The sequence below is a fragment of the Schistosoma haematobium genome, chromosome 3 (genome assembly GCF_000699445.3).
Source record: "Schistosoma haematobium chromosome 3, whole genome shotgun sequence".
Taxonomy (NCBI): Eukaryota; Metazoa; Platyhelminthes; class Trematoda; order Strigeidida; family Schistosomatidae; genus Schistosoma; species Schistosoma haematobium.
Window position 1 is genome coordinate 19,027,922 of NC_067198.1, and position 27,126 is coordinate 19,055,047.

General features: G+C 32.3%; 1 protein-coding gene across 2 annotated transcripts in view; it reads left to right on the forward strand.

Annotated features, from left to right (window-relative positions):
• Nucleotides 1-25,361, forward strand: part of AHCYL1 (S-adenosylhomocysteine hydrolase-like protein 1) — a 40,099-nt gene extending 14,738 nt beyond the window's left edge. Inside the window, exons 2-14 of one of the 2 annotated variants that reach the window (XM_035731641.2) lie at nucleotides 1,300-1,394; nucleotides 2,522-2,609; nucleotides 4,736-4,836; nucleotides 6,870-6,941; nucleotides 9,229-9,354; nucleotides 11,808-12,031; nucleotides 13,467-13,619; nucleotides 14,195-14,360; nucleotides 15,731-15,829; nucleotides 16,392-16,460; nucleotides 18,307-18,385; nucleotides 20,994-21,114; nucleotides 22,847-25,361. In XM_035731641.2, coding sequence (XP_035585756.2) covers nucleotides 1,300-1,394; nucleotides 2,522-2,609; nucleotides 4,736-4,836; nucleotides 6,870-6,941; nucleotides 9,229-9,354; nucleotides 11,808-12,031; nucleotides 13,467-13,619; nucleotides 14,195-14,360; nucleotides 15,731-15,829; nucleotides 16,392-16,460; nucleotides 18,307-18,385; nucleotides 20,994-21,114; nucleotides 22,847-22,853 — 1,400 coding nt within the window. In that variant the 3' untranslated portion in view covers nucleotides 22,854-25,361. Of the gene's footprint in view, nucleotides 1-1,299; nucleotides 1,395-2,521; nucleotides 2,610-4,735; nucleotides 4,837-6,869; nucleotides 6,942-9,228; nucleotides 12,032-13,466; nucleotides 14,361-15,730; nucleotides 15,830-16,391; nucleotides 16,461-18,306; nucleotides 18,386-20,993; nucleotides 21,115-21,368; nucleotides 21,422-22,846 lie in introns of both variants that reach the window. The other variant, XM_051213215.1, reaches the window with a different exon arrangement.
• Nucleotides 25,362-27,126: the final 1,765 nt, after the last annotated feature.

Below are 27,126 nucleotides of genomic sequence, written 5' to 3' on the forward strand. Positions count from 1 at the left end.
TTTTTGTTGATGGAGATATGGTTGATTTGGTTTTGCGTAGTGTGGTCCGGCGAAGTTCCTGTGGTTTTGTGTATGAGTTTATGTGGGATTATAGTGCCACCTATGACCAGTTTATTGAAGGAACATAGGTTTGCAAATCTCTCACCATTTTTGTTCCTTTCTCCCAGTTCGTGTCGTCCCATGATGTCTTCATATCCAGTGTTGTCCGTTCCAACCTTGGCATTTAAATCTCCCATCAGGATGGTCAGGTCCTTTGTTGGGCAGTTCTCGACGATTGACTGCAACCTGTCGTAGAGTTGATCTTTATCATCTTCACTGTAGTCAGTGGTAGGTGCATAGCATTGGATGACGTTCACTGAAATGCCCTCTTTCTTTGTTTCGAAGGAGTCTTTGATGATCCTTGGTCCATGAGATTCCCATCTCACAAGTGCATTTTGTGCATGTTTGGACAGCATTAATGCAACTCCTTGTGCATGTGGGGCATTTTCTTCTCCATGACCGCGGTACAACAGAAGCTCTCCTGAAGTTAGTCGTTGTTGTCCGACTTGCGTCCAATGTGTTTCACTGATTCCATGCACCTCTAGGTTGTATCTCCTCATTTTCGCAGCAGTTCGGAAGACTCCCAGTCTCCCACATTGTACGAGCATTCAATGTACCTAAATAAATGGTTACTCTGGTTGTCAGAAGGGGCATCGGTCTCGTGAAACCCGAAGGAACTCGTCTTTCATCATGAGGCGTCATAAATGAAGACCTTCTGACTCCCAGGACAGTGCTTAAATGGTTTGAATAATTTTTTCTGGTTAGCGTTTTTTTAGCGAGTTGGTTTTCTACGGGACGAGGTCGCTAACCCCGTGTCCAACCCTCCCCCTTTGTCCGGGCTTGGGATTGGCAGTACCCCCTGGAGTGACTCCAAGCGGAGTTCATTGAACGATTATAAAAGCAAAAAACACGTCTCTCTAAAAGGCACGTTAAGTGGGCCAGTTTCACTTCAAATAATCCCTTTAGTTTTCAATAGTTTAGAATTGTTTACTGTACACTAAATTATTCCGCTTAATTGGGAAAAAAATAACTGTTGAAAGAAATTGGTTTAATCAGTTCTTTTTTACTATCATGTTGATCATTTTTAAATATTGAAATTACTTTCACGTGGTATGATCAACATAATTGAGTTAATTATATCTGTTTACTTTGAAATTCTTCAGCTTTACTGATCAGCTTTTTATCAATATGTTATAGAGTTGTATTTTATACAATTCTGTTTATCAAAACTAAGCTATTCATTTAATTTTTATTATTTAGCATCATATACTGGATCTAGTTCAGATGATGATGATGAAGAAAGTCAACAACGTGAAAATCCAAAGGAACGTTATTTGAAACCTGGACTTAGAGCTGTAAGTTTCGTAAAAATATGTCACCTTATACGTTTCATTCTGTTAGTTTAATATGATAATAAGAAATAGTCTGATGGTTGTTCAAAAATTCAGAGGTGATATAATTATTGACGGGAAAAAAATGCAAATTTTACAAATTTGTTTTCGTTTTTGTCGTTGCATTTTCATTACGACTAAAATTTACGGAACTTTGTTGGATTACCATCTGATTATTTGTTCTACTTTATCGAATCAACCACCATTTGTAAATAGATGTATGCTTAAAGTTTAAAACAGTTAATTACCTTTTTATAACGTTGCCTACTCAACACGACAAAATAAATTACCATTACCACTACACTGGTTGTGCATCACTTGGCTTATCAATGTTAAATAAATTAAAGATGATATAATTGTGAGATTAAATTATATTGAAAAGAATTTTTATTAAAAAGATATGAAGAAAATTAACCTAAAAACTAGTCCTAGCATTGTAAATCAGTCATTTATATTTGCTATTTTAATGATTACCTGAATGAATAAAAAATGTACCAAGATCATCTAAAGAGTTGCTCAAACTCACTCGCATAGTTCAGCTTCACAAAATCTCGAAATAAGCAAATAAAAGCATGTGATAAATTGTATAAAGTAGTATGCTACTCAAACTTTACGATTTTGTTTTCTTTACTTGCCTCAACGAAAAAGCATACAATTTACTCAATTGAAACTAGATGTCGTTAGCTTCGTGTGTCAGTGTCATGTTTTATGTTAGAGATTCTACTTTTCATCACTTACTGCCACTGCTTTTTTCAGAAATCGTCACGTAATATTTTCATAAATCGTTTGGTTCTGTATGTTTTATTTTTTTCCCTAATTTTTCCTTCACATACTACCTTCTTACTGTCATTTGTAAATTGACTACCGATCATTAATGAATTATCAGTTTAATCGATAGGGGTATTGTACACTCAAACCTTGGTTTCTGTTATCGATACTACATCTTTGTTATTGACATTCTCTTCAAAAGTTAAACATATATGTTTTTATTCTTTCCACGAAAGTTAAAAGGAAAAAATTTCAATTTAAGTAAGAATTTCTAAATGAATGTTTTTTTCTCTGTTAAAAAGGCTCTTTCTTTCTCATAATAGGTAAACTCTAGAGGATTCAATGATTTCTGTGTTCAAAAAATCCGTCAAGCTTCTTTTGGACGTAGAGAAATTGAAATAGCTGAACAAGGTAATTACAGTGTTATACAGTTGATACATTTTTTTATGAATTTCAATGTAGCTAGAATAATATTGATACAGAAGTAATGTGACTTGATTACATTTTGTAAATTCAATCGCTTACGGTCGAAAGCATCTGGATCGTCTTTATTCCATAGCATTATTCTTAAGGATCCACTTGAGAATATTTTTTCTCATTATCAAAGCTCCGCTAATTTTACCCTTTAAGTCAGCCTACTTTTCCCTATCACTGGATTTACATAATCTGTTGGGCTATTGTTCAACCTTCAGTAACCACTTGACTTTATGCTCTTCTCAGTTCTGTCTTTACTGTTTTTTGAATTAAGTTTACTTGTGAATTTGTGTCTATTATTAATTTGTTAACTTGGTTGTACATCCACTGTACTTTTGAAGTTTTTATACTTTTTTTAGTTAAAATCATCGTCAATGTTCACTTTTCCACCTGTAATTGTTGGAATGTTATACCGGAAACACAATATATTCATGTCGTTCTAGTTACTTATTAGTCAGTTGAAATTAAAGTGAATTGTTACTTAGTAATATTTACTCATAAAAATCATATTTTAATGATACAGACTCCTAAAGTAAACGGTTGTCTGATAATCAAACAAGTGACTAACTGGATGTTTATTTATACACTTGTAGGATAAGATGAAGCGGTGGCTTGGTAATTATGGGGTATCGAATTTTTGCTAGTAAATCCTAGGTTCGAAACCCCCTCCCCTGCTTTGGGTTTGAGCAACTGTTTATGTTCATTAATCCTGGATATTTAGAGTGTGGTGGCTCCTTACCCAATACCTGGTGAATAAGTTAATTCAATTTTAAATTAAGAATCAATTTTCTATGTTAGTAACTCACTGGGTAGTGTAAAATATCATCGTGTTCAGTCAATCGTTTTATTGGTTATGGCTTTATTCCAGTGAACAATCTCATCAAATTTACAGAATTCTCTGTTAACAGTTTGCTAATTGCAGGAACGGTTGTTAATATCAATGTAGTCTTTTTAATTGTTTTTCATGTTCCTATATGTTTATGTTCCTTTTGTTCGATGAACTATATTTCATTAGTAAAGAAACGTCTCTAACTCTTTAAGAATAATACTTTTGAATGTTAATCCAACTGAACTTTTCCTAGTTCATTGTTTAAAATGCTTAATTTATTTTAAACTGGCACTTATCTACCATCTTATATTAGTATATAGATTATTGCATTGAAGTTCATAACTAATCTCATAGCTTTTATTTTTTCGTTACATTCAACAAAACACGTGTTAATAGGTAAAATGGTATTTTACATTGTCCTTATTGACAGTGATTGAAAACAAAAAGCACAACTAGTTTGTTTTATTTTTCGTAAAACAAAAATTTTTTTTTCTATTTATATATTTTCTCACTCCACATGTTACCCATTGATTAAACATAAGATAGTATCATTCACATGTACAAATTTTTCAAAAAAAAATAGTGTCCACCAATATTTTGAAAACAGCTAGTTATTATCACTTGACTTTTTAATAACATGATCATAATAAATATCATAGTATATATAATTAACTTTTTATTCATTTCTATATTGTTAAGAATATATATCTATTAAACTTGAATAAAAATATGTGCATGTATATACGCCTAATTGTATGTTGTTTATTTAACATTTTATACGATGGAGATAATAAAAATCAAACTTTTCAATAAATCATATGCCTTTTTGAAAAAAAAATTTTTTTTTACTATCATTATAACAAATGTATTTTTACTGGATGTTATTTGACATTAAGAAATCCTGTCAATGAATTTTTACTGTACTAATTATAAAGGCGATGAAGGGAAGACACATATGCACATACGGATATAATTATTACTTATATAGGATATTGAACTTTTCAAACTAGTTACCTTAATTATAACGATGGCATTTTTCAAATTTCTTTTATTTAGAATAGTTGTTTATGTTTGTTTCAATGTTAAATCGACATATATATATATATATATATATATATATATATATATATATATATCCGTTTACTAATATGGATTGTTATCAATTAACTAAACTAACGAGCTATTGTTTGCTTCATTCCCCTATGGTTAATTTTTTTATTATTATTTGTTTAAGAAATGCCTGGTTTGATGGCATTAAGAAAGCGTGCTAAAACTGATCAGCCATTAAAAGGAGCCAAAATTCTCGGTTGTACACACGTGACCGCGCATACAGCTGTGAGTGAGGATTTTTAACCGCGAGATTTGTTTCTGTTTTGTACATTGTAGTTAGATAGGTTTAAGTGATTATTATATACACCATGGATATGTATTCTTTTTTTCTCGTTTAATAACTGATTCTTAAATGTTTTACAACTCATTCCCTTTGAAAAAGCTAAGATCGAATTATCGGGTGGGAATGAAATAATTTAATTTACATAGCTAAAATTTCCACAAATATAATTTGTATATGATGTGATTCTATGGAGTATAACAGATATTTATGACCCTTGATATGTTATATTTATCCGAAAAACGGAAATAATGCGTATCAAATGGTATACACAATTGAAATCCCGGTAATATTTATATCGTAGTGAACAAGAACACCAATCACGACGATCAAATGTATTTTAACACATTACTGAATATCTTGGTAAAATCTGAGAACCATACTGTAAAGACTTCATTTGCCAAATATGCATCGATTGTCTCAAACGTTGTTGTTCGTTCGTGTCCATACCAATTACCCTCTGTTCTGGTTCTCTTCTTTTCGATTTTCCCAACTGTTTGCCACCAGGCATTTCACTTTCGATTGGTGATACATACTACTTTTATCTGTCGACATCAGTGGCATGCACTACAATATAATATCACTATTTGTATTGGTTTGATTTAATCCGTTATTAATTAACCCTGAATTTTGATTACCCTTTGCTGGGACGTGTGGATCCTAAGCAGATTACGTCAATATTAGATATGGTGTAGTGAACGAGAACCCAGATACGGAAAACCATTTTATTTTTAAGTGCAAAACCACCCACTGGCTTGGTAAAATATGAAACTCATATATTAAATACATCATTTTCACAGATTTACGTTATCCGTTTACCTACTCAACCATCCCCATAGTTCTTTTTGTTATTTCGATTGCTCTCCGATGGTCCTTCTGTTCTCTTCATTCAGTTTTCTGCTGCCAGGCTTTCACTACTGATTGGGGGTTTCATACTACTTATATCTGTCAGCATAAGTAGCATATACTACGATAATATCATAATTTGTTTAGAATAGTTTGATTGTAGCTAACATTGATTTCCAGTACATGCGTTTCGTCGTATTTGGGACTCGGAAGATGAATATACGTAAACAACGGGATAACTCAAACTCTTTCTAATGATGATAATAAAAATATCAATGACAATAAAAAAATAATGATGCAAACAGCATACCCATTAAACGAGTTAATAGCTATCTAAACTCAGTAGCTCAACAAATAGCGCGTTGGTCATTAGAAGCGAAAGGTACATAGTTCATGTCCCAGTGTGAACGCTGAGACAAAGGTTCGTTAGGTTGTCGAGTTTTGGATGAAATAATATATGTGTCCTGAATTCTACTGCTAGCCGCGATCCACCACTTCTAAGCCCCGGTTATATTTGCCTAGAAAGTCGTGTAGAAAATACAAAGCCTAATATATACAAAGTTTACAAATTATCTAACAGAGTAATCTGGTATCAGTTCAAATTTATTACTATCGTCGGATAAAATAAATATATACTAATTACCTAGTTTAAATATTGTGATTGTATCCAAGTATCTATATATATGTAACCACCTAGGATAAGTAGGTTCGACAGTATTAAAACAACTCAGTTGTCAGTTATCTGCTTAGAAAATTTTGTTATAAGTGTAAGACATATTGTGTTTGCTCAAAGACCTTTCATAATTTGGTATTAACACTTCATAAGTCCTATAACTAAACCGGCTGTCAATATTAAACGGCCTACATGAACTTTAGATTTTTTTGTTCAATTAAGTTTTAATTTTTTCTTCCGGTTATCGGACACATGCCTATATACTGTAACATGTTTAATTAATTAAATACAGCGGATTCAAAATCATATTATTCTTTGTACTTCTATCATTTTATTTTTGAAAATGATTAGCTGATGATGAAAATCCACTGAGTCTTCTCAATATGAATTATTCTCATTTCTACTTTCTTGTTTAGATGCACATTTTATTCATTTAGAAAGATTTTTTCTATCAATTAGGTACTACTTGAAACAATGGTATGTCTTGGCGCTCAAGTTCGATGGTGTGCTTGTAACATATATTCAACACAGGTAAGCCATGTTTGTGCTGTTATGTTTTGGCCATGTTAGAAAAGTTTCTTTTTCAACAGTTTTGGATTGTACATGTTTAAAAGATTCGTTGTATGCAGTTTTTTCAGTAAAGTAATCTACATGATTTGTAGAATTCATAATCATAAACCTTGTAGAAATTTCTATTTCATATCTTGATGTAACGGATAAAATAATTGAGAGTTAATGTTCGCTAGATACCAACAAATTATGTCAATAAGTCTTCATTTCGTCTGTTAGCTGTTTACTTCACTGTGTCTAAAAATATCTTTTGCTTTAAAATTATTCAGTGAAAAAGTTTCACAAACATAAAATCAGTCACAGGTTCCGATGTTGAAAAATAAGCATCAACAAAATATTGTTTCACTGATTGACTGACATATTTCATATACTTCTATGTGGTTGTTAAACTTCATGATTTAGTTTATATCACATACTGTGCGCAATGATGATGAAAACTGACTTATTTAAATGTTTTTTTTTTCTCAAAAATATTTCTACCAAATGATTTATTAATGTCAAATACATATGTACTGTGAAATCAGTAGTTTCTTCATAAATTAATTGGTTCAGATAATTAGTTAAATATATGTGTATTGTTTCGCTACAATTTGATAGTTATTCGTTGATCAAAACGTATATTTGATGAAGCAATTATTCTGTATTTCTATCGGAATAATCATTTGGAACTTACGTTTAAATGTGAAGTATTACTTACTTACCTACGCCTGTTACTCCCAATGGAGCATAGGCCGCCGACCAGCATTCTTCAACCCACTCTGTCCTCCGCCTTCTTTTCTAGTTCCATCTCATGTCTATCTCCATTTCCCGGCGTAATGTGTTCTTCAGTCTTCCTCTTTTCCTTTGGCCTTGAGGATTCCATTTGAGGGCTTGTCTTGTGACGCAGTTGGGTGCTTTCCTCAATGTGTGTCCTATCCACTTCCAGTGCTTCATCCTGATTTCTTCCTCCATTGGGATCTGATTTGTTCTCTCCCACAGTACGTTGTTGCTAATAGTGTCCGGCCAACGGATCTGAAGCATTTTGCGTAGACAACTGTTAATAAACACCTGTATTTTCTGGGAATGTGAAGTATTAGTTTGTAATATTTCTCTGTATCAATACTATTTAATAATATATGCATGAAGGATATGCTTTTCAATAAGTTTTCTTCGTTTACAATTATATATAGTTAATAGTTCAGAAAGTGGCTAGGTTTAAAACAAAATAAGTTTATAACGCAGCCTCGTTTGTGCAAAATCTTACAGCTTTTATATTTTTGATTAAAGTGGGTATATTTTCAAAATAAACTCACAAGTAACTCATTGAGATATTACAAATATATTATTTTTTTAGTTAACAATTTACCCAATGCCTTATTTGTTTGAATTTATCAAGTCAAGTCTAATGATACATTAGTTGTGTTTCCAGATTATTATTAGTCTTTGTTGTTATTCCATCAATCATTAGTTGTCATTGTGCTCTGTTGACTATGAAAAACAGTTTAATTATTATATGATATCATACCAGGACGGTGTCATGTGATTTAATAACTTGGTAGTGTTTCAAATCAGACCATAAATTTTCTTGAAGTTACAACTTATAAACTTATAAATGAGTATGAGCAAATAACACAACTCCCTAGATCAAAGTTGTTCTGTTGTTTTCTTGCAAAAAAAGAAAATTCATGTATTTAATAGTTTTATGTATAGTATTCAAATGTAATGTTAAAAAGGGATTTATTCTTAGTCTACGAAAAGCTATTTGTGTCTATTTCCATCGTCATGTGATGAATAATGGAGCTATGCAGCTCAATACTCTTTCCATTGATCCATTCTACTTATTTTTAAATTAAAACGCACTTCAATTACTTTTTAATAAATCATTTAACAACTAAGAGTTAATCTCTTCCGGCTTTTCCTTGTTATCATTGACTGGCAGAGTAGTAGTCTAAGAAATATGAGATCTTTTAATTGTTGGCTGTTCTATCGTCTTTTTTGTATTGTACTTATAAATAACACAAAAATATATCAGATAATTTTGATGAACGCACTTCCTCTGAATTATCTTAACTTAGCAGCCGTTCTAATGCTTCTAATTTTCACTATTATTAGTTTTATTTTCCCATTAATAATTACATGACGATCATCTTTGTATGCCCAAGATTTTTCAGCTATTTAATGTTCGTTGATATTGTAATTATTGTATTAACACTGGTAATACTGTGTAATTATTTTTATTACCACTAAAATACTTTTTGTTTGTTTGTAGAATGAAGTGGCAGCAGCGTTAGCTGAGTCCGGTGTTCCTATTTATGCATGGAAAGGCGAAACTGAAGAGGATTTCTGGTGGTGTATTAATCGTTGTATATCTGCTGAAGGTTGGATACCCAATGTAGTATGTCAAATGTTTTTATCTTCTCTACTTATTACTTTGTATGTTGAATTTTATCTGATATTTGAAAATTATTTCTTGATCTTTTGTTGTTTTGACTTAGTGATGTGTTTTTTTCGTGAGAAACGTATTTAGTTGGTATGTTTAAGAAACGTGGAACATAACCTCTTAATTATGTACTTGACAAGGGAGACTTTTTTCACAAACGGTTTATATTTCTTTTTCTTTGACAGGAAATAATAGAGTTGTTAATTCTTACTGTTGCAGTTTAATGCAGAAAGATATTGATGAACAAATAAGCCTTATTGTTGGTATATTTGCGAAATTAACTTACAACTAAATTATTAAAGGTGGATACATTCCGGTCCTCACTTGGAATGCATCTGACAGCTGTCCTTCACGCACCACTTTGCACTGTAGTTTGTCGCATGAATTCCTCATGATGTTGACGATTTTCTCAGGTACACCATAGTGTTGAATAAGTTCCTATAATATTCTCCTATCCAAACCGTCAAATGTCTTCTCATAATCAAGGAAGTTAATGTTTGGTAGCTAGTTTCATTCAATTGATTGTGCAACGATGATCCCTATTGTCGCTATTTCGTTTGTGTACGACCGGTCTTTACAGAATCCAGCCCGTTGATCTCAAAGGTTGATGTCTACTGAATCGTTCATTCGGTTCAACAACACTATTTTGAAAACATCAGAATAATTGAATAGATCAGTTTGTCGTACAGCTAGCTATCTTGACAACTAACATGATCCATCATTGTGTTTCTGTAATTTTGATGTACCCTTGTTTTTATTGATATAATCTTTTTAAGTCCTGAGTACTTAACATAAAAGTCTTAATATAAAGGCCTACACTTTATATATATACTGTAAAACTAATCGTACATTTGCATATTCTTAGACTGGGATTACTTATTATCATGCCTATAATATTTTATAAAACTGATCTCACGATGGATGAACTAAATCCAGGTTTTGTTTTGCAAGCCGAATATCCATTCATCACAAATTTCAAAGGTTAATCTTACTGTCTAGTCTAAAGAAAATAATGTTGGCTATATGACGTAATCTTTACAATAAATACATTCAGAATCTTGATCTCAGTAATGAAAATTGCAGCATTACTTACAATATTGACTCAGTAAAACAAACCAGTGGAAAAGTATCGCTTCGAATAAAGTACGGAAATAAAATAAGCACGTTCACTATGATAAATTTAACTTAAATTTATACTAAATAAACTTTTAAAAAATCAATTGGTTTTTGTAGTCTATCCATTTAGATACTCGCATGGGCATGATCAGTACGCTGTTATCTGTTATACCGTTAGGTTAGGTTGTCTTCATTTCCTAATTTATATGACCCAAACAAGATTTATCTCATACTCGTACACTACATATCTTGTCGTTTTTTGTGTTATGAGGTGTAACAACTTGAACAGATGAGTTTTACGTCATTGCATACTTTGTATATAACAGTGTGTGGAACTGTGGCTTAGTGGTTTAGCCATTCGACTCCCAACCTCTAATTTTCAGATTCGAACCCTGCATCACCTATTTCTCTTTGGGCAACTCGGTGGTTCATACTCAAATACCTAGTGAATTATTTGTTTGTCTGTCTGTGATTAACATTTCTGTTACAATACTTTTGCTACAAACACTGGTTGAATGAATTTAGTATATTTTCTTCGTGTAGTTGATAATATGCTTTGCAAATTAACAATTTCCCAGTTAACATTTTCTTGTCATTTTGATCATAATATCATATAGTATTTCAACCTTAGTTCCTTTCATATTACTAACATTTTCAAAATAATCATAAATTTCTCTGTTTGATAAATAATTTGCTTTATGTATAAGGTTAAATGAGGGTTATAGATTTTAAGCCCTCAAATATATGTTCTACAGTGATCCCAAAAACGTTAATAATATTTTATACTGTTACTTCCTCGCTTCAACTTACCACCATGACTCAAAATCGTAACTAGGGATTGTATTTAACGTTTCTTACTATTGGGTATTCTATTTCATTTTCTTTTTCAGTGAACCACCTCAAAGTTTTTCTAAATTTCATGCAAATACTGGTCATACATTGTTGTTCATCAATTTGCTCTTGATCGAAACAAGCTCATTTGTAAAGACTAGCCCTCTCATCTTACTTCCGTGTGATTATGTCACTATTGATGTGTTTTACATTAATGGTCCAGTTTGTTTGATCCTGTTAGATTGTTGTGGACACGCAGTGCTGAAGAATCCCATACGTAAAACAGACGGCCGTCCGGTGCTCCTAGGTTTCTGCTAGTTTTCTTACTTGGATTGGTTCGTGATTTCAATACAATTTTGATTACTTCTGACCAACTTGTGTTTCTGAGATATATTAGATTTTCCATTTCCAACACATGCTTTATTCTGATTTTTCATATTTTTTTCCATTTCTCCTCTCAGGTTTTGGATGATGGTGGGGACTTAACTCATCAGCTGCATAAAAATTACAAGGAACTACTGTCTGGTATATGTGGAATAGTTGAAGAAAGTGTGACAGGTGTTCATCGTCTTTATCAGTACGTGAAATCTGGCACATTGGGAGTGCCGGCTATGAATATTAGCGACAGTATAACAAAGTCAAAGTTCGATAATTTCTATTTGTGCAAAGAATCAATTGTTGATTCGTAAGTTTTGATATCGTCATATGAAACCATATAACAATATATATATATATATATATATATATATATATATATATATATATCGTGATATACAAGGCATTTTGGGATTATATACCCGATTAATTTCCAAGAAATCTGAAAGATTGTTAACATTAATGTTTCAGTAGCTTTGAACATATAATTTTCAAGTTATTCCATGACATTGCCAATCTAACTATCGATATCGGTATATGCTTTGCACCTTCGGAGTGCAAAGTACGTCCACAAGACTGGCAGGATTCTAATCATGTACTCACCATGGTCAGTGGGCGGATAGAAGTAGTCGGGAAGTTCGTATATCTGGGCAGCTGCATAAGTGCTGGTGGTGTCGTGAGTGATGAGATCAATGCACGTATAGTGAAAGACAGAGCGGCTTATGCCAACCTGGGCCATCTTTGGCGCCTTCGTGATGCTAGCTTGGCTGTATAAGGTCGGATCTACAACGCGTCGGTGAGAGCAGCTTCGCTCTATGCTTGTGAAACCTGGCCTCTCTGAGTTAAGGATGTCAGACGACTCTGTGTTTGATAATCGCTATCTCTGAAGGATTGCTGACATCCAGTGGCAACACCATGTTAGTGATGCAGAGGTTCGGCATCGTGTGTTCGGGCACAGAGACGATAATCCAATTGGTATCACCATCTTAAAACATCGACTTCGGTGGCTTGGACATGTACTACGAATGTCGCCCCAGAGAATTCATCGTCGTGCATTATTTGCGAACGCTGGGACTAGTTAGAAAAAGCGGACAGATGGTCAGTGTCTGACATGGTGTCGTGGTATGAAAGAGAGCTGCAAAAGGCTGGCTTCTGTTGGTCGTTCATGACTTCCTGGTTGGGGTCCGAGAGATGGTGCGACACAGTGGTTAGAGACGTTATCAGATATGGCTCAGAACAGAAGCCAGTGGTGAACCTGCGTTGACTTTCTCTTACTTTCTTCATAAAAATGAACGTAACTTCTTAAACTGGAATGATTCTTTCTGGTTGTATCTTTACTAACTGAACTGCCCGTCCCATTATTATTATTATTTTACTACCACACACTAGTTTCTGTTCGTTATTGTTCCCCTTTTTCTTACACGAACTTTATATTCTTTATCTCTTTACATTCTCATTGTTATTGTGTATGTATCTGATGCCCCCTTGTACCAATATTTACGTGTTCAAATAAATAACTAATAAAATAAAACCAAGTTCGGCTAGACATCTCGGAGGTTCTAGCCCTCACACAAATCGAATGGTATATATATATATATATATATATATATATATATATATATATATATGATGCCTCCTCGTATCAATGTTTATGTGTTTACATAAGTAATGGTCAAACGTATAGTAGTGATGATTGGTACTGCATAATTTTCAATACAAATCTTCGTAATTCTTCTTTCTTTCAGTCTTAAACGAACTACAGATATGATGATCAGTGGTAAGACTGTATTGGTATGCGGTTATGGTGAAGTTGGGAAAGGTGTTTGTCAAGCGTTAAGAGGATTAGGAGCTTTCGTTTGTATTTCGGAAATAGATCCGATCTGTGCACTTCAAGCTTGGTAAGCAAAAGTTTTTATTTTCTCTCACAAGATTCGATACATTTCCATAGGAAGTTAGAGTTGTGCCTTTTTGGTTAATTTTTCCCTTAGTTTTATTTTAAAGTAATTTTTGTCCTGAACCAATTATATCAAATAGATTCCTCGATAATAAGCTGACATTGGATAGCCGTTAGGTCTTGGTTTGAAACGGTAATCTTGTTTTACACCACATGATTGAGAAAATAACATTCTGATCTCTTATCGAGCACAATGATTTCAAAATACTACTTCAAAATTCAATGCTTTTGACTTTGAGCACTTACTTATCGTGCAAATTGAAAGAGCCAGGTGAATCTCTTTAACAGATAGTAACTTTGTTATGGAGAACACGAACCGACTTGAGTAAAACAGCCATTGAATATATATATATACTGTTGAGTAACTTCAGAATCAGACAAGGTCTTTGAATAACATTCCACGAATGCTTTTTAGTGTTAAAATCATTCAGGTTTTCCTGGAATTCCGAAGTGTTATAAATAGTAGCTTGAGATTTCTCAGAATTTCTATTTATTTTTGTCTTTCTGTTTACTTCGAAGCATGGATGGTTATCGTGTTGTAAAAATCGATGAAGTTATACGTTCAGTGGACATTGTGGTTACTTGCACCGGGAATAAAGGTGTCATTACTCGGGCCCATATGGATCAAATGAAAAATGGTTGTGTCGTATGCAATATGGGTCATTCTAACACAGAAATCGATGTTGTATGTGTTTACTTACACTTTAATTTTGTACAAATGTTTTTAGCTGCAAACAATTTCATTACTATATATTTATATAGATAGATATTCAGTTCATGATTTCGGTAAACATTTTATCAAAAGTTATCTGATCAATTATAACCTATTTCGCCTTTTGATATAGTCAAAATAAGAAAATGTCAATTATTCATTGAATAAAATAACAATATTAAGTCTAATCTAACACATTTCGTTATAAATTTCTCAGTCTTTATTTAGTCAGTAATATGAAACATTTGTATTTACTGCATACTGGTGAATAGAGAAATTCAACTTAATAGTTGTATTCTATTGAAGTGAGCAATAGTTTGTTGTTGGCATTCATTGATAACTATGTAAATGTTTGAATTATAACTAGTAACCTATAGGGTTTTGTCCTTATATCTTAAGAAAGTCTATGATGCTTCTATCAGCTTATCCAACCTATAACTAACATTTCAAACAAATGCAGCGTAGGTACTTCGGAATTCTTAGCTTGTTTTGGGGTAGTAGCTATGTCATTTATTATTACAAGCTTATAAACTTATTTAATTTTTCAGCTTATCGAAAACTCTTAACAGATTATATGATTTAATTTTGTTGTTAAGTGTACAACTTGGGCAGAGAAGTGTTTCTTGTCAGTTAGCATCTTATTATGGCTCAACACTAATGCACAGGTTTACACCTAGACTTAAAGGTCGACACCAATGAAATGCATGTAAGTAAATATAATTATAATAAACGATATGCTAAAGCCAAGGGTCGATTGGCTGATTCTAATTACGTGATCTTTTGACCTCAGAAGGGAATTATACTAAAAGTTCGAGAAAATCATTCATATACGTATAAAATCACTTGGATTTTTTTAGTAATCTAAGTAAATTCCATTTTGTAAAAATTGTTGTTTAGGTATATTATTAAATTTTCTATAGCACTTTTCAGTTGTGATTAGTTATTAAATGTGTTTTTATAACTGAGTTTTTATGTCATTTAAAAACCTTCGACGGTTTGTTTACGAAAAATGCCCTTTTGTACTAACCTTATTCATGTGTTCATCAAATTAGTTAGTACATATATGTAATGCAGTTTAGTTGGATATGTCTTAATTTATCCCAGTAATCAGACGCGATTGTTCATATGTATACTTGTGCTATGGTGTAATCATTTCTGCGACACGTACTAAATGATATATGATTAGTAACATACTAATTTCTATCCCGATCTTTACGTCTCATTTGAGATGTTTCAAAACGCAAAGATCATGTGGTTCTTTAACATCATATTTTCAGACAATAATACATTAATATTTCCTTTATAATATACCTCATATTTGTTTCAATCTCTTAATCGTTTAGCGATCTCTTCAAACACCTGATTTAACATGGGAGCGTGTTCGATCACAAGTGGATCATGTTATTTGGATGGATGGTAAACGTATTGTTCTTATAGCTGAGGTTAGAGCATGTCTTTCATATGAAATGTTACTTCTGTTTTCGTTTATAATCATTTTTTATTAATTGAATATGGGTTTATTTTTCTCTTCATTGTTTGATATCTTCAATAGGGTGGTCAAACCAAAACGTAGTATCAGTATCAGTCCATGAAGTTATTGACTGTTGGTTTGGTCTATTTTTGACAAGTGCGAACTACCTGGTTAGTGTCCGCAAAATATCTGCAGTCAGGTGATATAGTGTCGGTTAAAATGACACACATTCACTCACTTTATATTCCTGTCTATTGTAGACTCTAGTATTCCTTCATTCATACCTTCACACCTTGTCTTCTCAAAGCATATTCGCAATGATTAGTCTTTCCTATTATGATTGCTACTACATTATTCCCACCTCTTTTGCAATTCATCTTTTTAATTTCGTTTCATTGTGCTAATGTGGTTTACAAACTGAACTGTGTATCAGGCTTTTGTTTAGGAGAAAGTGGGTTTCAATTATTTATTTTTTAAACTTATTTACAACTTTGATTCTATTAGAATTTATTTGTGCTTTCTTGTTCTTCTAGGGTCGTTTGGCGAATTTAAGCTGTTCAACTGTTCCATCGATTGTTGTCTCTGTTAGCGCCAGTACTCAAGTTAGTTTGCGATAAACTGGGTTCATTATTTTGGATAATTGTTTTTTTAACGTTACTACTATATACTCAGTATCATTTGATTGAAGTTACCAAAATGACTCAGTATTGTTAGTTCAAGTGATAAGGTGGTACCTGGTACCTGGTAATTGTACTATATAAATAATTTCACGTGTTTTTTTAATGTAAACAACATTTAATACATACAAGAATTCTTATCGTAATGATCCGATTTTAAACTATATGTTCTTCTTGTCACTATAAGAGCTTGAAAATGAACATTTAGTCATTAGATGAATCTAGACAACATGATACTTAATAAATATTCATCGTTTATTTAATTCGTTTTGATATTTTAACTTTATTTGATTCGCTTTTCTTACCATAGTCTAAGTTACCTGGAAACATGAGTTTTCATACTTCACACAGTGAGACTGAATAATCTAGTTTAGTGGGCAAACAATAATAATGAATTTTGTGCTGATGATGTCGTTCAGAAGAACGATAAAAGCTCCACGACCAAATCATCCAGCTCAGAGAACAAAACTCCATCAAAATAATAATGTATTGTTTGTTACTGAATGATATGTACTTCACATGTTCATATCTTCAAGAGCCTCCTTTTAATTATCTATAGTAAATTAGTATGAGCACTTTGTTATGGTCTTTGTAATCTTAATTTTGTTGATTGACATTCTGTGCTGGAAAAGAACATCCCATCGTATAACAAACTTTTTTTGTCAGAATGTAAGTTTACAGTGATTTGTGTAGTCTAATATAGAAATGACCAATCAGACATATTCCATTCAATTATATAACCTGTAAATGATGCAGGATGCTTATTCCACAAAGATCTTTTAGTTCAACTGGCCAAAAATTTTGGCGAATAGTAATGATAATAATAATAACCATGTACAAGAAGTAATTCATTGTAGATTCGTGAATATCATTCTTAACAATATATTTACCATATATATCATAGTTAGAAATGATTTAAGTTATCTAGTTGTTGACAACCTTAAAATAATTTTCGATCAGTTGGTTGGCATCCTGGATTCCACTGCTAGTCACGATCTATCTGTTCTATGAATATACTTTAATACATAGAACATTTATTGTATTATAGTATCAATTAATTTTTTTTAAAAAACTAGTTTTTTGGCAGCGTTTAATACTTATTCAAAAATTTGTATTCATTTCTTTTGTGTGTGTGTGTGTGTGTGTGTGTAAGTATAATAAATCTTATATTCACAAGTGCTCACATAAAAAAAACATCAAACTTATGACCCAAATAAAATTATTCATAGTTTTAAATACATATGAACTGATGTAATAAATTTTACATGATTTCTAACGAAATTTTACAATGAAAAAGAAATACACAATGTAAATTAATATGTCAACAATACTGTCATGTAAATATTATATAATAGAAACAATATTATGCAAGTTTAATTTGTGATTTTATCTGCTGTATGTATGATGTAGTTGTGCCGAATGCAAATCAACCATTTATACTATTCTATTTTATTTATTTATTCAAGGATAAGGGAATAAAATGCATATCTTTTATTATTATTATTATTATTATTATTATTATTATTATTATTATTATTATTATTATTATTATTATTATGTATTTATGATAAGGTCTTTGTTCTGTTATGCAAATTTCATTTTATTTGAATAATTCCACTGTTGTTTTTTAATAAAAAAAGTGGTCTACACTAAAATTATATGTTTGATCCTAAAATTTATAACCTTAAACAAAACATTTGTGTTTTCTTCTTTTTGGGAAGAAATATTTTAAATTTATTTACTCTAATTGATTTGTATAATTTTTATCCAGATATTAGCTTTGATTGAATTGTACAATGCTCCTGCTGGTCGTTATAAAAATGATGTGTATTTATTACCGAAAAAAATGGGTAAGAGTGGTAGTTTATGTGAATGATTGTAACTGTTTACTATGTTCATCCGTTTGTTTGTTGTTTTTTTTTTGCTTATAGTAAAAAATATGTTTAATTATCTGTTTATAAATCTTTTACTATTGAACGGTAACTTTTCGTGTACATTATAGTGCATCATTTTATGTTGATTATGTGAAGGCGTGAAAGGTCGACAGGTTGAATCCATTGTTTGCATGAACACTTGACCAATCAAGTGAATGTCCCATCTTTGTCCCCCAGGATGTGATGTTTTTTAGCAGTTTGATTCAGCAATTAATACATACTTCTTAGTACTCACCAAATTATCTATTCCGAGAAGATTAAGTTTATGGTGGAAACATTATTACTGAAACTTGAAAATTTATTCAGTACCCATGAGTATATATATAAGTATTGACTCAGACAGGGATATATGAATAATGACACTGGTCAAAATAATGATCATCTCACACACAATAGACCCATTTACATTTGTATTTTTCTCCCACTGTTTGGCTTTCGAATAACATATGGTCTGCTCAGCCTTATAACATGTAATCTATTCGAAACTGTCCGGCCTATCAGTTCTCTCTCTTGAAAAGTAGGTCTTTTACGGATTGAAATGTTTGATTTGGGATGAACGATATTTTCTTGGTAGTCTTTTTAGAGTCTAGCCACTGTATCTGAGGCCGATATAAAGGACCAGTTAATATGGTCTAAACGTATCGACAAGACAGCCTAAAGACAAATGAAACGTAGTCAGTTCTTGAAATGTTTCATATTTTCTCGGAACTGTGTGTAATTCATAGGTGTTAAGGATTTCTTCTTGATACTTGTTTCGCAGATCACGGAAGCAGCTTTCCTTTAAATGACACTTTATGAAGTTGTGCACTCATGAATTGAAGGCTAAAACTGATGAAAGTCGCTAGTCTATATGAGAAGCGTTCTGCGAACTATATTATTCACATATAACTTGTATACTGTCTTCCGTATGACAGTTTATTAAAGTTGGGGATATTTTTTATGTGTGAATGCTTTCAAGCTCTTTTTCACTCATCTGGTGTTTCTTTCCTGTATTCATTTTTGTTTGACTGAAAATAATATTTTTACTTGTTCGTGACCAGTTACAATTATTTGTTTTTTTAGTTGAACGACGAAATCTACTTATCTACGCATTTACTTCACTTTTTATTATTGTTTGTCTTCGCTTCCCCTTGTTTTATCTAGGTATTCTTCTTATTGTCAAGTTTAAATTAAATTCTTATTACAAATTCTCTTTTCGAGATCATTTTTTTAGGACAAAAGAATCACTAGGTGTGGCCAAATTTTCTTCTCTGCTAACCTTTTCGTGTTTTTTTTCCATTCACTCTACAAGATCATCTCTTTGTTTTGTTTTCTCGGATAAACAAGAGTTGCTTTTTGTTGTATAGGTTAACGTTTATTCATTATTCCACTGTGTTATTTATTGAAAGGAGAAAATGTGGATATAAATCAGAAAGTCATAATATATAATTTAGTATTAATTTTAGTTTGTCCTACTTCCTTGTTCCATTTTTATTTCACTTCACAAAGTTATTAGGTTTTTGTTATATAAATCCTAAATGTTTCTCCATTACTGGTGTACAAAGATATTTTAGGTTAATTTCATTATTTTTTTGATTGGATAAATTGTTTTGCTTTCTGAATTCTTCACTGTGTTTGGCAAGCTTTATTACATGTCTTAATCAACTCCGTCTACGATGATTCACCACACCTCATCAACCGATTTGTCATGTTCACCTTATATTTACGTTATACTTAACATCATCATGGCTCATTCTATGATCTCAACATATGAAATATTTTGATCAAATAGAATGTAATTATTAAACCAACGACTGAGATCATTTGGTGGGATTAACAATATATCATCTGAAAGGCTTGAATATATGTTTTCTATGTATGATACTCAATTCGCTTTTAACATGCTTCACTAACAATAGTAGACAAAATTTTATCATGATGGGTTCACCCATCTAAGCTCTAGTTTGTTTAAAACATATAAACAAATATAACCAGTTGTTTTTATTCATTGAAAGGAAATAAATAAAATGAACGAAGTTAATTTATCACAAGATTCGTGATTTTCTGAAATGAATCGGTTGATGTAATCGAACGTGAAAAATGACTTTTGATATTTTTATATTTTATCGTATTATCATAAACGTGTGCTTTTTTGACCAAATGACATAAATAACTTTGTGGAAGTCTGCACCAAGACTTTCATTTCCAATTGAAACTTAACAATATTTCATCGATTGGTTAGTATTAACTCAAAATTTCGGTTTTGTATACAGTAACGAGGTTGTTGTTTTACTGCAATTGGTATTGTTGTATTTTCTGAGCTAGATGATTTAGTTTACAGTGATCTTATTGTCGTTCTAGTCGATATTATCAGTGCTTAGTTCATATAGAAGTGTAGACTGTTATAAGAGTGTGTTATTCTTCATTGTTTTTTTGTGTATTTTTCTGTAAATATTGTCGTTATTCTAAAATATCACGTTCCGAAAGTTCATAGTTGTTAATGTAGATTGTATTAATTTAACCATTTTTTTTGTTAATACTACAGATGAATATGTGGCAACATTGCATCTTCCATTATTCAATGGTCGAATAACTGAACTCACTGATGAACAAGCTCGATATTTAGGTGTAAATAAAACAGGACCATTTAAACCGAGTAACTACAAGTAAGAAAATATTATAAGGTTTTTTCATTATTAGCACATTAAGTCGAACCAAACTATACTTATTCACATTGAGGAATAAATAGAATAATATTATCCAAAACTGTCATACACTATAAAATTGTCTTTCTCACCTCTTTTTACTTATCGACAAACTAACCAAAGGGTTAGTTTCACTAAGATTCCTGGTATACTTGTTGAAACTGCGTTACCTGAGCTGGGTGGTTCAAACATTAAGCTGTCAATGTTTTTTGTAGATAACATCTGTACAAACTTTAGAAGAAAGCTTAGTTTTGGAATTTATCAACAGGTAACTACTAACAACTTGTTCTGTCTACTTAAAATTTGATTGATCATTGTTTGAACCTATCTCACTATTATCTACACATTCATCTTGTTTATCTTGTCCTGGTTCTTGATTATTTGGTTGCTTTTGATTTTTCTAATTGGTTGGTGAATTGCGTTTATTTCATAATGTATGTTAAATGTTTACTGATTTCAGTCTCATGCTTACAGAAATCCTCTCATTTTCTTTGTGTTTTTTCTAACTAAAACTTTGCCGTTTTTGCAGTTTAACATGTGTCCGTAGTTGTCTATATGTATTAATATAGGCTAACATATGCCTTGGGATTTGACGGCAAAGTGGGATTATTGTAGACGACGGTGAAGAGAATGAGCTCTCTGTATTATGTAGTATTTTTAACGATTTTGTCTTTGAGTTTACATAACATTAACTGAAGTGACTTTGCTGGGTTGAGGCCGACATCTGTTATTTGAGCTGGATGGTTTGATCACGGAGCTTTCATCGTTCTTCTTGCACAAACTTCAAGTAAAAGTGAAGTGTTTGAATTCCTCCACATATGACTCACACCTTGTCCTGTCAACCTTGATCCTAATTGATTATTGTTGACCATCAAACTGTCATTGTTTACTTCTCTATTTAGATTGCATTTCCCTTAACTAAATTCTTATCGACAGTATTTTATGACCTATCCGTTTAAGAGGTGTAGTAAGAGCTCAGAAAGGTGAAAACTTATTCAGTTACTTTTTCGTTTTTTTGCATATGATTCTATACACTGCAGTTCGTATGAAGTAGATGATAAGTTTTATAAGAAGTTTTCTGGTCTTAAGCTTGCGAGGGACAAGCGTGGTAGTCGTTCCAGGCAGTGTTAACACTAAAGCAGATATTCTAAATCGAGTTGGGAAATAATAAGTTGGGTCATTTGGTGTCTCAGTTAAGCGAACAATTAACGGTGGTCGTTTCCTGCAATTATTGTCAGATAGTCGTATTCCCCTTTCAAGTACAAGGTTTAATGATAAGGAGATGTTGTCTTACCTGCATCACACGCCCTAACACAACTATGGGTACATATAAACATAATAACTATCACTGGTCATCGAAGAAGTTCGATAGATAGGTGCCTAAGCATTCCTTCTAGATAACATGGTTATATATGTTTGAACTTGCAAAACACTCTGATGATAATAAGAAACAAACTTTTATTCCGTATTCATTTATGTATGACCCATTGTGTATATCTGTACTGTTCGTAACATAATATATTTCATTCATGCCTTTTGCTTAGTCTCAATTTACAAATGTATGTTTTACCTTCAGTAACGTTTTATACGTCTACATTTCCGTTGTAGATTTTTTACTTGAAGTATTCATTTCATTGTATCAGATTTTAGAACAAACTAAATTTTATTTCGGCATATTTTTCCTATATTTTAGATACTAAACTTGTTCTCATTCTTCGTTTCTCCTCATGCACTGACTGCTGTTACATTTATTGGAAAATGTCTTCCTGTTCAGCATGTATACGTTGTATCCATTTGATTTTCGTAGAAAGTATGGTAGAATATTACATCTAATGTACTCTAAATATGTTGAAGTATGAATTTCTCATTCTCTTACTCTGTTTATTCTCATAACTTTCAATTACATTCCAATAACTATTGTGTAAAAGAGTTGCTTTGTATTAATCTAGTATATTTTCATGTTTCACCATTAATTTAACGTATGTCTTTCCTTGTTAATCTTCTTTGTAGATTTAGCGTTAAAAAAGATCATTTTTTATTTTGATTACATATATTAGTTTGATTCACCCTCACGGTAATTCTATTATCTGCCTCATAAATACACTGATATATTAATGTTATCGAAATGTTAATTAGCCTAGGGTTGTCTTCAAGTATCACTCTGTGGTGACGCTGTTATTTTTCCTCATACTGATTTCTGTGTCATTATGGCGTCCTGTATCTTTGTTAGTGAATCCTGTTGAATCTATCGGAATATTACGTAATTAGTCGTGTTTTAACTAGTTTCTCTTAATCAGACAAGCATTAATAATTCATTCATTATAATTCTAATTGATTTGTCTTTACCATGTATTATTTTTGTATTTTTTTCGTGATTTCCCCTCTTGCAATTCTATTTAACCATTTACTTTCCTCATTCATAACATACAGCGTTCTGTTTGACCTTGTGTAGAATACAGATAGTTATTTATAGTCTGTATGTATCGTCTATATGATACTTGCACTGTTTTTTTATATTGAATATGATATGATTCTACGCACATTCGCATCAATTTTATAATGGCTGTGGTAAGGACTAGATCTTTTTTGCTTGTATCCACGTATTCTTTAGACATGTTACAATAAGTAATTCGACATTCAGTAGTTTGCAGTGTAGATTACTTTATCTGATATTCAAATGTTACTTACTTTATGAACGGTTATTTTGGATAGGCTTTTGCGAATCAATGTTGAATATGTTTGACGATCTACTGATGTGTCCATTATACGTAACACTAATGAGAGTTTGATGAAAAGCCTGTGATAGAACTCTAAAGTTTTTGTTTATTAACCTGTATGTAAAATAATAGGGAAACATCCGGTTTTGTGTCTGACGATCGTTAATAATATCCGATGTTAACTTGTACAATTACTTTATTGTGTAACTATGATAATGTGTGTGTCAGTCACCCGTCTCTAACATAAGATGGATCTGGACAGTTTAGTTTTACTAATCGATGATTCACATACGAGAGTAATAAACAATCCCACCCCAATGAGCGTTCCGAAACTGAATCATTTTAATGATTTTTCTAGTTACTAATAACTTATTTGAGTACATAAAATTAAGTCCTGTTGTAAGTCGGTCGATGGCCCCAAACTATAGAAAAACAATTTATCTGTTTTATCTTAAAACATCTTTATATTGTGATTTAAAGGAAGCGCTGTTATCTGTTATTAGCTTCTTTCATTCTTTCCATTGTATACTGCGAAAGCAACGGTTTAAACACCAATTTACCAATAAGCTTAGGATTATTTCACTTTCTAAGTTCTAGCCGTATGAACGCAAATAAGTTCTGATGAGAAACACTTAAGTTATTCTATGTGCATCGCGAAAAACGATCTGACTGAATTTTCTTGAGCATACTACTGAGTTATGAGTTATTCTTAAAAACGATCATGTATTAGGAACTTGAGGCGAAAAATGACAGACTAGGTTTGAGGACTCATGAAAAACGTTTTCACTACCTGCATGTGCGGATTCTCAAAAGCCTTATTTGGCCCTTAATAAATAAAGTGGACATCGATAGGTTAGGTAAGAGCACTTCATTAGACTTTTTTTCAATTCATACGTAGTAGTTATCTGGACAACGTTTCCAGCATCTGTCGTTACCACACGCTATTTATTAGGAAGTAACCCGTAGACTTAACAGACTTGTTTATTAAAGCGTCTATTTACATGCCACCAAGCATTACTAAATCACGATCGCCAATCAGAATGCCGACTTGTTGTTTTGCGGGACCATTGTTGCGTTAACCAGCACGAATAGCCTTGAATCAACTACGGGTCCTTATTGATCATCTGTATTAGTAACCTCTCGCTTAGCTCAGCTCTTTCATTTCGGAGCACAAATATCAGCCTCCCCCCATAGGAATCGGTTTATATACAAACAGACCAGATCTTATCACATCACAAATGTAGAAACACTAATTATACAAAGTCAAGCCAAACATGGATGTGGTTCAGTATATTAGTGGTCAACAAGTCAAGTGAAAGCTTATCATAAGGGGAATATAGGTGTATATAATCCAGTTACTTATTAGTTATACAACACAATATAGAATATATATAGTAACAGTCGGTAAATAGTTCTCGTAATTCGCCAATAGTATAATATTCGAATACAACGGTATCGAAGTCGAAGCATAGTATTTCGTTGATTTTTTTTAAGGATTGGTATGTATATTTTTTATGAATATTAAGAACAGGGGTAGGTCGTTATACGTTGTACGGGCTGGTCAATACGCCTTTAGGCTATTGACAATACTGGCTTTACACTTCGTTCATAAACCTAGGCATTATTTACATGCGGTTTAAATAACTCGTAAGGTGGATTTATGCTGTAGCGGTAAATAAATCCCCAAAATAAATAGCACTAAGTTTTCGACATTGGATGCTGACCATATGTTTTAGTGGACTCATCTAGCTGAAGGCGCTCGGTCAGGCATCCTCACCAGATCACGTGTGGTAACGCCGTGCTCAACATCAACCGCAATCGCTAGCCAGATTAGATCAGAGAATTCCGATATATTGGTCATCGCCAAATATACTCTTCCGATCTCCTCGACTCTGTCTTTTGATTTCTCTTGGTGGGAACGAAATATATTAGAAGGTGTTACTGGTAGAAGCGTTGTCAAACACTGAATACCTGTGACATCATCAATGCTTTCTATTTCTTTGAAGGGTGTTGAAATTTATTTTAATTACCTGAACCTATCTAAATTTGAACATAGCAATGTAGTGTTGTAGGGCCAATGATATGTCACTGAGCCCTAACCAAATCATCCGACAGTTGGGTCACTGAATATCGAACAGTTCCTCGACCTCTGTCAAAGCCAAAGGCAACCAACGCGTATACGTTGGTCGTGTGCCATGGACTGGCCCATGCGGTCGTGGTCCCACTATATTCTCTGTACTGATATATGTCCGTAATAACATTCATTTTGTTGTACGGTCTTCTAAGCATCCATAGTTCCTTGATACATCGGTTGTAATCCACGTTAGGCCCCCAACAATTCGATATAGTCACCTACGCTGGTGATCTACTGCGTATTACGAATTGCCAGGTGTAAAAATCAAATATATATTGAAAGTTAAAGCTTGAACTGGAGTTCTTATTAAAATATTATGCATTTATATGTTGCACCTACCCTGCGAAAAATCAACAAAATTCCTGAAAATGCTTAATTCTGTTAACATATTGCATGCTAGAGAGCGTATGCGCGGTCACATTAACATAACACCTACTGAGCGCGTTATTATTTGGTGTAATGTTTATTATTTCCTGCATTTCTGTAAGTCATAATAAATGATATTTCGTAGGTATCAATGTCAAGGTTTGACCTGATAATTTTAAATAGATTGATCATTGAGGAAATTGTTATAAATAAACGTAACATCTTAATGATTAGAAAACTCATAACCAAATTAATTTTGTTGCTTTTTCCATGAAGAAGTGGCTTTCACTGAGTCCGGAAAATCAGAAAATTTAATTTTCCTACTCATTGGAATATTACAAATGTGTTATTTTTATTTATAGATGCTATTTCGTTTCGCTTACTGCTTTGGTTATTTTATAGTTTTGTATTGGTTTTCAGCGTTTAAGTTTGCAGAATTTTTACTACTTGTACAAAGTTCGTATCGTTAGTCTTGTATATTTATCGATTAGGTTATTTGTTTAATGACTTTGACCTTGAGGTATGTTTTTCATGTTTTTAAAGTCTCAAAATTTACACCGTTATCACAAATTACATTTTACATGAATGATAAACGATTATGATGTTAATCGTAATTTTTGTCCTATAGGGACATGGACAAATAATATATTTTGCAACTACAAAATGAAGATCATATCTTTTCTTTCTTTTTTGTTGTTCTATGTGTAATCACGTTTATATTCAATATTTATTGCGGACATTTATAATTAGTAAATC